We start from the raw sequence: 13,201 nt of genomic DNA on the forward strand, positions 1-13,201 counted from the left end.
TCACGTTGGTGTTAGCAGACACTTGGTTACAAAGGGCTGCTGCTGTAGAAACCACCTTTAGGATGGCTGCAGCTGGGGGCAGGGGGTTTTCTGTGGGTTTCCCCGCTGCTGAGGAAGCAGCGCTACCACTACCACTGACTGCTGCAATACAGGATCCTTATCAGTGGATTCCAGCAGACTTAGATCTGTGTCCCTTGACATTTCCATTAAAAAAGGCTTCCTGAGGTAGTCTGGAACAAAAGCATACCTAAGCTTACGTGTCAGTGACTGCACAGAAAATCGTGGAGAAGAATTCCTCTGGTAGAAACAGAAAGAGAAGCAAGCCCGACACTTCGTTTCCTTTCATCACAGGGAAAAGCCTCTGGAAGGCATCCTTATAAATCAAGAAGAGCAATAAACATGTGCTTAAAGCTAAATGCGTGCTCGAGTGCTTCTTGGGCCGGTGGGCTCAACCCCGAGCGATCCCGCAGCCGCCGGGGGATCGCTCCGTAGGCAGAGGCGTGGGCTGGCCGCGTCCGGGAGCCACGGCAGCTTTCATCTCAGCCAAGGGAAATCGCCTGCCTTGCTGCGATCAGGAGGCCTGCTCCTTCCCCTTCCACTCTCCTGCAATCTCCAGGCTGTGCCTGAACAGGATCCTATCTGTTTACTTTGACATTGAAATTACTGCAGTTTAGTTAATCTCTTCTACGCCTTGTTTATCTTCCCTATGGGCCCTGCTCGCTACCTTCAGATTGAAAAGCAGCTCCTGTTACCACACACTAAATAGTTCAGTAGTGCAACCCTGCTGCACTATCTCAGGACATCCCCCCAGCCCCCGTGCTGTGCGAGACAACTGATGGTAAAGCAGGAAGCCAGGTTTGCCCACGGGTTGCTGTGTGGGGCAGGTTCGTGGTGGAGAGGATGCAGGGCCAGCACGAATCTGCAAAACGTTGGTTATCCCCAAAGCCTTGTGCAGAACAGAGGCAGAACAGAGGCTCCACACAGCCACAAGACACAAGATCCCTCCGTGTCCTAACTCTGCCTCGATGGTATCTAACCTGGAGCCCGCTGAGTGCCGAGGCTGATCCCTGGCGGGGATGAGCAGGAGCCCGGTGCGCGGCTGTGTCCCACAACCTGGGCTCCAGCCGTGCCGCAGGACGGGTGTGCTCAGCAGGACATTCGTAACCTCAGCCCTCTGATACCCAGACTGCGAGAGCAGCCGGGGGCACAGGACCTCTGCCTGGGTCTCATCCTGACGTAGACGGGGCACGGCCGCTATGTCTGTGCTCGGGGGCCCACAGCCTGCAGCAGGGGGCCGGGGCTGGGCGCGCTCATCCCCTCGCTGCACGCTCTGCAGCATCTCTCTGCCTCACCCCGTCTGCCCCGAGCCGCTGGAAGCGGTGGGAAAATCCAGGTCGGAGCGCGGGGCTGAGTAATGCTGCAGTTATCTGCCTCTTTGATCAATACGGTGTGTCCTCACACATGCCAGAGCCGGGCAAGAGCTTTTGTTTTGGCTGCTTTGGGAAATAATTGCATTCTTTTAATATCTCCAAACAAAGATTTACCACAGGGGCGAGAAGACCGCACGGGAAGGTGCTGCAGAGTTAACCAGAAACGTCCGCGAAATGGGTTCGTGCGGGAGCACCGGGGCAGCAGGCGGCCGTGTCCCCCATTTATTTATTTTTATTTTTATTTTTGCAGAGAGTCCTGGGTGCGCTGGGGCTCCTTGCAGCAAACCCGTGGGCATGTGTCTGCCTGTCTGTCCGCCCGTCCATCTGTCCGTCCCCGTGTCCCCGCACCCCCCGGTGCGAGCCCCCCAGGCTTTGCCCCGCACCCTCCCTGCACCCCCTTGGCCCTCCTTTGTGTGCGAGCACCTCCCCGCAGCACCTTCCCCAACACCTCCATCCCCAGCCCTCAGCACCCCCCTTTTACCCCCCCCCTGCAATGCAGGACCCCCTTCGCACCCCTCCCGCATTAACCCCCCTCTTTACTCCCTTTACAACCCTCCCGGGGGGGGGCTGCCTCTGCTCCCCCCTCCCCAAATCCAACCCCCCCCACCTTACAGCTGCTCCCCCCAGCTCCGGGGCCCCCCTTACGCCCCAGCCCTGCCGGGATCCCCCCCCCCACCCCCAAATTTCTCGCCTCCCGCCCCCTTTCCGCACCGGGGGCCGGGCGGGGCGGGCGGGAGGGCGGCCAATGGGCGCGGGGGGGGCGCGGCCGGCGGGGCGGCCCCGCATTTAGCGGCCGGGCCGGGCCGGGCCGGGCCGTGCCGTGCCGGGAGCTCGGCATGGAGCGGGCGGCGGGGCCGGGGGGCGCCCCGCAGCCGGGGGGGCTCGGCAGGTCGCCGGTGCCCAAGAAGCAGGCGGTGAAGCGGCACCACCACAAGCACAACCTCAAGCACCGCTACGAGTTCCTGGAGACGCTGGGGAAAGGCACCTACGGCAAGGTGAAGAAGGCTCGGGAGCGCTCCGGCAAGCTGGTAAGAGCTGCTCCTGTCCCCCCCCACCTTGCCAGCCCCCATCCCGAGCAGCCCCCGCGTTCCCCCCTCACCCCCCGAGCATCCTCCCCCCAGCCAGCCCCGGCTCTCCCCTGCTGACACCCGGGGGGCAGCGGTGGTGCAGCCCCCCCTTGGCCTGCAGAGGGGACAGGAGCCCCCCAAGGGTGCTGGGGGCAGCCCCCAGGGACCTCGCTCCCCCCCTTCCTTCTCTTCCTCTCCTTCCTCCTCCTCCTGCAGCCCCTCGCCCACTTGACCGGGGCGCTGAGAGGGGCCACGGGCAGACGGCGGTGAAGAGCAAACACTGCTCTCGAGTCTCAAGGGCTTTTCCCTTCCTCTTGCCCTTGTTTTGGGGTGATGATGTGATGTGTTGACTCTCTGCAGTGGTGCGTGAGCGGAGCCCCCAGGGTCTGCGTGGAAGCGGGACTTGCAGAACCCCCCCTTGGGAGCCCCCCAAATCCGCCCTTTGGTGCCCCAAAGCAGGGGGCTGGGGGCTGGGGCGAGCTGGGGAGCGCTGCCCTGCAAAAGTGGGGTGCTGCTGGGTTTGGCAGCCCTGGCCTTGCGCAGGCTGCAGGTGTTCAAAGGGCAAACCTGGCGGTGATTTCCCTGCCCCAGCTCAGCCCTGGGCACCCTGCACTGCAGGACGAGACCTGGGAAAGGCACTCGCCCCCCAGCCCAACTCTCGTGGCAGCAGTGAGGGCCCCCCGAGATGCTCTGAGCACAAAAGGGATGCGAGCTTGGATCACTAGCGTGCCACCGAGGCATGTCGAGGAAAACAACTGTAAATCGGAGAGGTTTTCATGTAACGCAACAGCTCTTAATTAAATCAGGCTTGCTGTTTTTCCATTAGCCTATCTGATTCTGAAGGCGCTGCTATTTTGCTGCATAATCAGGGCCTTGAAATGCGGCTCCCACCCACTGACCTGGGAGGATCCCTTCCTTTGGGATGGGTGAGAAGCCTTGGCTTTCCCTTTCTGTCCCTAACTAACAAAACTTGTGTGGGGAATCTTTGAACTGCCAGAGCTCACCTATCTGCGGAAGCCCCTTGGGACAGGGACTTGTTTGTCTGGTACCATAAGTCCATTATGATGCAAATTAAATACACAGACCAATGCCTCTTCAATAAATTCCAAAGATAGTCAAGGGCTTGACTAACTAGTACTGCAGCAAGCTGGCCGTGTAGGAACAGGAGGCTTAACCACAAATCTCTCCTCTTCCCACAAATTCTTTCTTGCACCACTCAGCATTTCCGGACCTGTTTAATCTTCAAGCTTATCCCGAGCCGGGTCATTATTTGCTCCTTCTCTAAGTGGCTTTCACTTCCTAAACAGCGAGGTGCGAGGGCAGGTACTGCTGCCTCCTGCCAGCCCTCGTGGGCTGCGCGGGTCCCACGTTACCAGCTGGGGCTGCGAAGCTGGAGCTGCTCCACGCGTGGCTTTGGCCTCTGGCTGATCAGGAGCTGCCTCTGTCAGATACACTGAATATTGAACCGTCTCATTATACTGCCTAGCTGTCTTTTTTTTTTCCTTTTTTCCTTCTGAATTTTAACCTACGTGGTCTTAGCTCAGAGTAAAGTACGTCTAACCAGCTGTTAGGCTGCAGAGACCAGGCTTCATCAGCCAGATTTTTTTGGGGGGGGGTTTCTGTGAGCATTTTTTGTCTGAAAGTCTTGCTTTCTGGCTAGAAATCCTTTAGGTGAAACGGTGCTCATGCCTTTTGGTGGGTGCTCCTGAGTGCCCTCCCCACTCCTCAGAAAACTTTTGTGCCCCTGAAATGTTGAGCAGGTGGGGAGAGAATTGCTGGCTCTTTTTCCCCTCCCCTACCTCTTGTTTTTGGTTTGAAGATTCAGTAATGCGTGGTGCAAACCGGCTCCTGCACCTGTTGGCATGGCAGCATCTGGCCCTTTTTTTTTTTCCTCCCAGCCTGCCGTTCCTTCCCGAGCCCTGGACCGCAGCCAAGTCAAATAGAAATCAAATAGAAACCGGGACCTCCTGTGGGACTGGCTCGCAGTGTCAGAAACGGATCTGTGGGCTTGCGTGGTGTCAAGTGGAAGGCAGCACCTGGAATATTCCGAGGCGGCGAAGCCTCCTTTGATCTCCTGTAAGGGGCGAGCCCCGGTCCCTTCCGCAGTGGGTTGTAATCCATATTTCATGGCGCATGAAACGCTGCACTTGCAATCTGGAACAACTTCTGAAGGGCTGCCTGGGGTTGTAGCTTAATGTATCTTCCAGCAGCTGCTGAAAATACCTGTTCTGCCCCCCGAAAAACTTTTTAATTAAAAGCCTTTTTGACTTGGAAAGTACTTTTGTTCTCCAGGCTCCCGCAGTGGGAGTTCTGGGGGCTGTTTGCTGCAGGAAATTTTTTATCATATAGCATTGGTGGTGGAGGGAGGGTGTGGGCTGCATTGCTGCCGGTCCCTGAAGCTGCAGGTCCTCATCTCCAGGGTGCCTTTCCCTTTCTGAGAGGGGATCCTCTGCTGCCAGCCCTGTTAGGTAGGGGACATCTTGGGACAAAGCTGCTGCTCGGTACCCCTGGGGAAGGACAAGAAAACCAAGGGATTAACCTCCCCAGCAGGGACTGACAGGTGGATAAATCACCCCACCCCAAACGTGCAGTTCGGTCTCTGTAGCACGAGATGCGGACCCTAACGGTGGCTTTTCCTTGTGTTGTGTCTGTTATGGCTCCAGGGCTGAGCAGCACTCATCCTGCTGGCGCTGCAGCCTCGGCGGTCACTAACTGCGGCTGACAGGCGGCTCTGAGTGCAGCCAGGGGCATCTCCTCGGGCTGAGGAGCTCGCAGCCACTTTGCCTTTTTCCAGGCGGTGAGTCTTGCTCTGAGGCCAGGCTCAGGGTGAGCATCTCGGTCAGCAACATTCTGCACGCACCCCAAAAATGCTCGGGCTGTTTTACTGGGCTGGATGTTGTTTTTATGGGGAGATGAACCAAGAGGGCCAGCAGGGACTCGGGAGGGCAGCAGGCTGGCTTCCTGCATTCTGCAGGGGGTCAGGTAATCAGGGGCTGGAGCGAAAATGGTTAAACTTTAACCTGCTAGCGTAGCACAAAGGTCATGGAGAAGAATACCTGGGTTTCAAGAAGCTATTAAGTGCCTTCAGTATTGCTTTGTGCAGGGTTATTGAACCTCCTCTGGTCAGAGTCCATTCTGCTTGGGTGCTCACCTCCAGCCTCTGCTGGTGCAGGGGACAAACCTGCCCTGAAGCCCCAGAGATGTGCCCCGGGGCCAAAGGGACTCAACCAGCCCGTCTCCTGCTTGCCTGTCTGAGCCCTTAAAGCTGGTGTGGGCTCCAAGACAGCGGTGTGGCAGCTGAGATCTCGCTGCTTGAGCACCTGGAGGCTTGCTGAGTGCGAGATGGGCTCTGCTCAGAGCAGCTGTGCTGGAAAACATTGCCTGGGCAGTGTCAGGGGGGCACTTCTTGGTGGCAGAAGAGGTGGAAATGCAACACAGCAGCAAGTCAGGGTGGAAAAAGTCTGCTAGATGCATGGAGGCCACGCAGCTCTCCCATGACTGCCACCCCCCTGCTTGCTGTGGGGCTGGGAAGGAGCAGGGCTTCCCGACCCCTGCTCCTTGGCGGGCTGGGGTCTCGCAGCGGGGTTTGGGGCTCCCCTAAAGCAAAGGGGGGTGAGGCCACATGCATGTCTCGCAGCTGTGAGCATGGGCTGGGGCTGGCGGGTGTCTGCGGCCCCTCTCCTGGTTGCTGGGAGACCCGCTTGGGTCCCTTCACGGGATTAAGGCTGTTCCGCATTCCTGTCTGGTACAAGAAAAGAGGTTCTGCTGGATTCAGTTGTAAATTCAGCCCTAGGAGCACATTGTCTCTCCCCAGCCCTTTTGAAAAAGGATTAGAAGGCATCTATTCTCCAGCACTTAGTCTTCTTTCCCCTCCCCTTTCGGTTTCCTTGTCGAGGACAACTGGGAAACCCAAGCGAAATGGGCCCTGGCCGGCTGCAGCGCGGTGCTGCGCTTTCTGGGCGGGATCTGCTCCTGAACACCAAACTTTCCCTTCCCTCTACGTAATCGCCTCCTTGAAATAAACACTTGTGATTAAAAACAAAACCTGTTTTTTCTATTTCCGTGACCCTAAGAAGATGTCGTTATCTCCCCGGTCATGTGTGCCGGTCACATTCCTCTGGCCGCAGTCCAGCAGCAGCTGTAGCCTAGGACCTGGTTCCTGTAAGGTTCCCGTAAGCCACCCAAACAGAGGAGAAATGGGCAGCGCTGCCTGCCCCAGGGGGCTCGGAGCTGATCTTGCAGGGGGTGAGCAGCCCCTGTGTGCTCAGCGCCGGGGCTTGGAAGCTGTAAAACCCTCACAGATGAAGCTCGCTGTTAAGCTGCTCACCGCGGAGAGGTGATGCCCTTGGATAGCGCACGCCTGCGTGGGGAGCTGGGCTGCTGATCCTTTGTTAGAGAGCCCCTTCCCAAAAGAGGGGGGGCCCTGCCTCTGCAGGGGGCTGTGGGAAGCTGTGGTGTCTTCTCCTGGCGTCTGGGTGACTGCTGTATGTGTGTGTTTGTCTGCAGGTGGCCATCAAGTCCATCCGGAAAGACAAAATCAAAGATGAGCAGGACCTTGTCCACATCCGGAGAGAGATCGAGATCATGTCGTCCCTCAACCACCCCCACATCATTGCTGTCCATGAAGGTGAGCCCCCCCCCGCCACCCCCTTTCCTTTCCAGCTGCTTCCCTGGCCTCCCCTGCAGCCCTGGCAGGGGCTGTGCCTCCCCTGGTCCTGCCCCGCTGCTCTCCGGGGAATTACCAGCTCCAAAACCTGCCCCGTGCCCTCCTGCACACCCTGAAAGTTGGTGCAGTCTTTAAGAGTCTGGCACCGAAGCGGTGGCAATCCCTGTGTTGGAAATCCCCGCGGCTCTGCCCTCGGCCCGGGGCAGGAGCTAACCTCAGTGCTGGAGCCCTTCCCTTTCCCTCCCCTGGGGCCCAGGAAAACCAAACCGCGGTGCCCGTATCGCTCCTGATGCTGCTCGCTGGGCTCTGCTCCCAGGCCATCAGGACAGTGCCAAGAGCAGCCAAAAGACAAGTCCTCGAGCTCTAGACACAATCAGATTTGGAGCGAGCCTCCAACTGGGTCAGACTTTGCTCAAACCCGAGCCCTTTGGCAGCAAACCCAGCGTGCGCGGGGTTTATCGCGGCGTGCCCGGTGTGTGCGTGCGGCCGGTGCTGGGCTGCTGCCGCCTGGGTGGCGTACGTGAGGTATCCGGAGTCCTTTTGTCCTCCCAACAACAGCACGCTGCCTGGCAGCTCGCATGCTGTTTGCGAGGGCTGAGTCACGCTGGGTGCTGGAGTTCAGAAGTAGCGAGGTAGCTGCCTGCAGACAGGAGGAAATCGCGCCGCGCGGGGCTTGAGCTGGAGCCTTGGTGGGGCATGGAAAGCCCACCCGGCCGTGCCTCTCACCCCTTCCCTCTAAGCAGGAAGGGAAGCTTCTGTTTAGGGAAGAATGGGGTGTCCCAGTCTCCTCCTGGAGGATCAGAGCCTGTCCTTGCGTGGGCTGCAGGAGGCTCCTTGGTAGCTCCAGCCATCCCTGTCCGACCCCAGAGCAAGCACCAGCACAAACCCCGACACCTGGTCTGCAAACCAGACCAAGGGGAAAAGCAATGTGTTGGGGTCGGTCAGGGCTTCTGGTCATTAAAAGGCGGGAGCTGATGAAGTCCCTCGGCTCCAAGCACCCCCCTGACGCCCTGTGGCTTCCCCTCCCCGTCTGTGCGCAGTGTTTGAGAACAGCAGCAAGATCGTCATCGTGATGGAGTACGCCAGCAAGGGGGACCTGTACGACTACATCAGCGAGCGGCAGCGGCTGACGGAGCAGGAGGCACGGCACTTCTTCCGCCAGGTCGTGTCGGCCGTCTACTACTGCCACAAGGTGCGTGGGGCCGCGTTCCTGGGGGGATCGGGGCCGGTCAGCTCCCCTGGGCTCAGCGCGGCCAGACCCAGGTGCTGCGGGCAGTTGTGCTGGAGCTGGGCATGGATGTGGCAGGGAAGCTCTGCCCGGGGCTGGGAGGTGGGAGCAGCTCGCCCGTCTTTCTCGGGAAGTGGGGTTAATCCTGCCCCTTATCTGAAGGGCGCGGCGGCCCTTGGGAAGTGCCCAAGCAGCGTTTTGGAAAGGCTCAGGCTCGCTGAGCGGCTGCTGCGCCGTCGGGCTGACTAACCCCGCTGGCAGGACCAAACCCCGTCCCACCCGCGGCGGGGGAGACGCCCAGGGCTGTGTGCGAGGGCTGCGGGCCCAGCCCTGGGTCACCGCCTCGTCCCCTGGGAGAGGGCTGTGGGGCTGTGGGTGGGCTCTGCCAGCCCTGCAAGGACCCCGGGTGTCTCCCTGGGGATACTTGGGGGTCTCGCGTGGGTCGTCCTCAGCCCTGGGATCCTGCCTGCCCTCGGCAGCAATGGGAGGCTGCAGGGCACCTCCTGCGCCCGGAGCACCTCGGGGTGCTGCTTGGGCAGGTCCCAGCAAAGCCCAGAGCCGGGCTCGCCCTGGGGAGTGGGAACCGGCGGGTGCGTGGCTGGGGAGGGCGCAGGAGCCCAGTGTGGGGTGCTGGCTTGTGGTGGGTAAAGCACTGCTGGTAGCACCCAGCTCAGGACGTGGCTTCCAGCTTATCCTCATCCACGCACCTGGGGTTATTGACTGCTGTCTCACTTGCGTGAACGCCCGAGCAATCACCGCTGTGCCAGCGGGTGAATGGCAGTGACCTCCCCGCGCCGACCTTCCCTACCTCCAGCACCACAAACTGAGCCCGGCTCTGCCTTCCCTTTCAGAACGGGATCGTGCACAGAGACCTGAAGCTGGAGAACATCCTTCTGGATGCCAACGGGAACATCAAGGTGAGGGGCTGGTGGGGCCTGGCCACGCTTTGGGGTTTTGCCCGGCTGAGGGCTGGGAGGGATGCTGCCTGGTTTTGGGGCTCGATCCTGGCTGAGGAGTTTCTTGGGGTGCCCGTGCTGATGCTGCTCCTGCCCTGTCCCTTGCAGGTGTCTCTGGGGCCAGAGGGACCAGGGCAGCAGGGCTGGGGGTGGCTGTGACACCCTGTATCCCCTGGGGCACCTGGTCCCCACAGCCCTGGGGAGGCTCTGCTGGCCCAGAGGCTGCTGTGATCGCCCGTGCTGCTGTTTGCCACGGAGCGAGGCAGCCAGCCCGAGAGATGGGGACCAGGAGGGCTCCCAAATCCCCCTTCTGGCTGCCAGGGCAAAGGCTGCAGAGGCAGAGCCCGAGCTCTGGCTGTTAAAGCCGCCAGTGTTTATTTGGCAGCTGATAAGAGGGCAAAGTCTGAATGCTGAGCTCAAACCCAGGCGGGCTGGGTGGGATGGCTCCCAGTGCAAGCCCTGCTTCCAGTAAGCACGGGGCTGGGCTGGCACGGGGAGGCAGGGGGCAGCCGGGCCCTGCTGGCCCTGGCAGTGCTGCTCCCTTTATCCCAGAGCACTGCGGCCGTGCCTGCCTCCCCGGGGTTGGTGTGGCTGGAGATGAAAGGTTTGGGCGTTATCTCTAGTGGGTAACCTCGTGAGCAGGGACTGTACCTTCTGCTTGCTGAGAGGTGGCATGTAATGAGCACAATGAATGCCTGTGTGCCAGGTGGGGCAGAGGAGGAGTGAAGCAGCCTCTGGTGGCCGTGAACGAGCTGGAGCAGGGCCCTGTGATGCTCCCTCTAAGCACAGCCCCGCAGCTGCCTCTGCTTGTGGCATGTGGGTGATGGGGCTGGAGGGGCAGAGCTGGGAGCAGGAGGCTGTGATGAGCTTTCTTGGAGGAGGAGAAGGGCAAGGGGAAAGGTTGGGATGCTGCCGCTCCCCAGGGACATCAGGAGGGTGCCCAAAGTGAGGGCAAGACCCGGGGTGACAAGGGGGGACTGGTTTCAGCCAAGCCCAGAGCTGGAGAGCTTCATGAGGCTGTGCTGCTCCCCCTGCAATCAGGAACTTTGCTGTGTGCTAATAACGGCTGTGAAATTCCCTCTCTAGATCGCAGACTTTGGCCTGTCCAACGTTTACCAGCAGGACAAGTTTCTGCAGACGTACTGCGGCAGCCCTCTCTACGCATCTCCTGAAATCATCAACGGGCGGCCCTACAAGGGCCCGGAGGTACGTTGTGTCTCCCAGGGGGTCTGGGGTGGTGGTGTGAGCCCTGTCCTGCACCCCAGGAGCTGCTGTGAGCTGCTGGCTGGGTGTGGGGGGGGTGGCCTGGTCCTGCTGCCCCCCTCCAGGGTCACCTCTCCCTGTGGCAGGTGGACAGCTGGTCCCTCGGCGTTCTCCTCTACATCCTGGTCCACGGCACGATGCCGTTCGATGGCCATGACTACAAGACTCTGGTCAAGCAGATCACAAGCGGGGACTACCGGGAGCCCACCAAGCTGTCAGGTAGGCAGACCCCCGCCGCCCTGCGTGGTCCCCCCCCGCCCCGTGCTCTGCCGGTGCCTGACCTGCCTCTCCCCCAGATGCCTGCGGGCTGATCCGGTGGATGCTGATGGTGAACCCGGAGCGCCGAGCCACCATCGAGGACATCGCCACGCACTGGTGGGTCAACTGGGGCTACAAAGTGCCCCTCGGGGAGCAGGAGATGCTGCGGGAGAGCGAGTCCCCCCTGGCCACGGTGGCGGAGTGGCTGCGGCGCTCCTCCCGGCCACTCTTCGAGAACAGCTCCAAGGTGCGCTGCTTCTTCAAGCAGCACATCCCCAGCGTGGCCCTGGAGCGGCAGCGCTCGCTCAAGAAGTCCAAGAAGGAGAACGACGTCTCCCACGTCCTGCAGGAGGTGGCCCTGGCCCCGGAGAACCCCTCCAAGTCCATCCTCAAGCGGCCCAAGGGCATCCTGAAGAAGAGGAACTCCTGCGAACAGAAGGTGCCCGGCCCTCTGCCGGCAGCTCCTCCGGGAGAGGCAAAGAGCGAGGATGGAGAAGCGGCTGCCGTGGCTCTGATCCACATCCTGTCCCCAGAGGTGCTGGCTGGCAGCGAGGGCAGCAGCGTTGTCCCCGCGGTTGTGCCCAAGAAGGGAATCCTAAAAAAGCCCCCGAAGAGGGAGTCGGGCTATTACTCATCCCTGGAGTGCTGTGAGTCCGGGGATGTTCTGGACGCAGGGAGCTTGGACCTCGATGGGAGCGTGTTTGCCGACAGCCCCTCCGCAGATCAGCCCCCCCCCAGCCTCCCCACCGGCCGAAAAGGCATCCTCAAGCACAGCAGCAAGTACTCCCCCAGCAGCACCGAGCCAGGCAGCCCCCCGGGGCAGGGCTTTGGGTGTTTCAGCGAGGTGTCCCTGCCCAGAGCCCCCCTGGCCCCCCGCACCCGCCCGGCCAGTGCCGTGAGCGAGGACAGCATCCTCTCCACCGAGTCCTTTGACCAGCTCGACCTGCCCACCCGTGTCCCCCCCGGCAGCGTGGGCATGCGGGGCTGCGTCTCTGCCGACAGCCTCCTGCGGCTGGAGGAGGAGGAGGCGGATGAAGGGCGCCGGCTGCGCCGCTGGACCATGACGCACTGCCCCAGCACCCTGGGGGAGAGCCGCTTCTCCCTGGAGAGCTGTGACAACGTCACCGAGGTTTACCGGCACGCCGTGGCCATCAGCCTCAAGCTGAGCTGAGGACCCCCTGCAGCCACCCCACGTGTCCCCACCGGGCTCCCCCAGCCCGGGGCTGCTGCCGCTGCCCTGTGCCCCACGTATTTATTTCACAGCCCCGGGGAGGCGCTGGGATGCGCAGGGAGGGAGCCGCGGTGGCTGCGGGACACTGGAGGGGCTGCAGCGCGGGGAGGGGGATGGCCTGGGCGCATCTCCATGGGAGGGGATATAACGGGACCAAAGCCCTGAGCTGCTCCAGCAGCCCCCCTGGGGTCTGGGGGTGCTCCCGGAGCTGGCTCAGAGGCACTGAGGGTGCTTGGACCCCTCCCTGCCGCCCGGGCAGGTTCATCTCATGGGAGGGAAGGAGCAGGGGGGTGGGGTTTCTTTTTCTTTGCACTGTTTTTTGTTTTTTTTTGGTTTTTCTTTGGCTGCACAAGTTAACGGATAGGGCAGGTGATATACCTCAACCAAGCTAGAGATGTAGCAGGGTGCTGGCAGGAGGCTGAGAGGTGCTGTCCTGGCTGCGGGCTGGGCTTTTTGGGTTTGCTGGCAATGGGGTCCAGCCCCAGCCCTTCCCTCTCCTGCCCTGAGAAACCCAACTGGAATAACGTGTGTGCTTTGATGCTGCTGTGGGCCTGGGCCTCATCCTGCACGCAGAAGGGGAAAACCCTGGCTCTGCAGGAAACCTGGGTCTGGCTGAAGCCGAAACCACAGTCTGAAAATGTGCTCTGATGCCAACGTCAATTTTTAATGTTGAAAGGAGAAAGGAAAAAAAAAAAAAAGGTGCCTTTTGTAAGGCACTGCTTTATTTATTGCCTCTTGTCTGAGGTTAATGTTTAACTTCAACAGCACTGGATTTGTCTGGCTCAGTAACAGCCACCCAATATTTTTGTGGGGGGCAGAGGTGTTTGGGCTGTGCCCGTGTGCTGCGAGTCAAAGCTCTGCACCATCTGCTGTGTGTTTGCTGGCCGTTTCCCTTCCCCTTCCAACAAATTAGTCCTGAGAAAACCATTAAATTAAAAGCAAAAGGTGGATGCTGGTTGTTGTCTTGATTGTTCTTCCAGTGCGGTGTGTCGGGGGGATGCTCAAAGGTGACCCTCAGCGGGTGCCTCCTGCCGGCGCTGTGGGGTGCTGAGCCCCTGCTAGGGGGAGAGCCAAGCTCCTTCCCCGCTTTCATGGTGCTGAT

General features: G+C 60.5%; 1 protein-coding gene across 1 annotated transcript; it reads left to right on the plus strand.

The window, feature by feature from the left end:
- Positions 1 to 2,220: 2,220 nt before the first annotated feature.
- NUAK2 (NUAK family kinase 2) lies at positions 2,221 to 13,047 on the plus strand. Its single transcript, XM_083812997.1, has 7 exons — positions 2,221 to 2,458; positions 7,004 to 7,124; positions 8,204 to 8,355; positions 9,243 to 9,308; positions 10,434 to 10,553; positions 10,697 to 10,829; positions 10,907 to 13,047. The coding sequence occupies exons 1-7, from the start codon at positions 2,267 to 2,269 to the stop codon at positions 12,037 to 12,039; spliced, it is 1,917 nt and encodes a 638-aa protein (XP_083669123.1). The 5' UTR covers positions 2,221 to 2,266; the 3' UTR covers positions 12,040 to 13,047.
- Positions 13,048 to 13,201: the final 154 nt, after the last annotated feature.

The sequence above is a fragment of the Anser anser genome (assembly GCF_964211835.1).
Source record: "Anser anser genome assembly, chromosome: 27".
Lineage (NCBI taxonomy): Eukaryota > Metazoa > Chordata > Aves > Anseriformes > Anatidae > Anser > Anser anser.

Bases quoted from the DNA above. Each gene is read 5' to 3' on its own strand.
- NUAK2 (XM_083812997.1), top strand. From the start codon at position 2,267: ATGGAGCGGGCGGCGGGGCCGGGGGGCGCCCCGCAGCCGGGGGGGCTC. The intron at 7,125-8,203 runs GTGAGCCCCCCC...GTCTGTGCGCAG, and splicing joins CATCATTGCTGTCCATGAAG to TGTTTGAGAACAGCAGCAAG. The intron at 10,830-10,906 runs GTAGGCAGACCC...CCTCTCCCCCAG, and splicing joins GGAGCCCACCAAGCTGTCAG to ATGCCTGCGGGCTGATCCGG.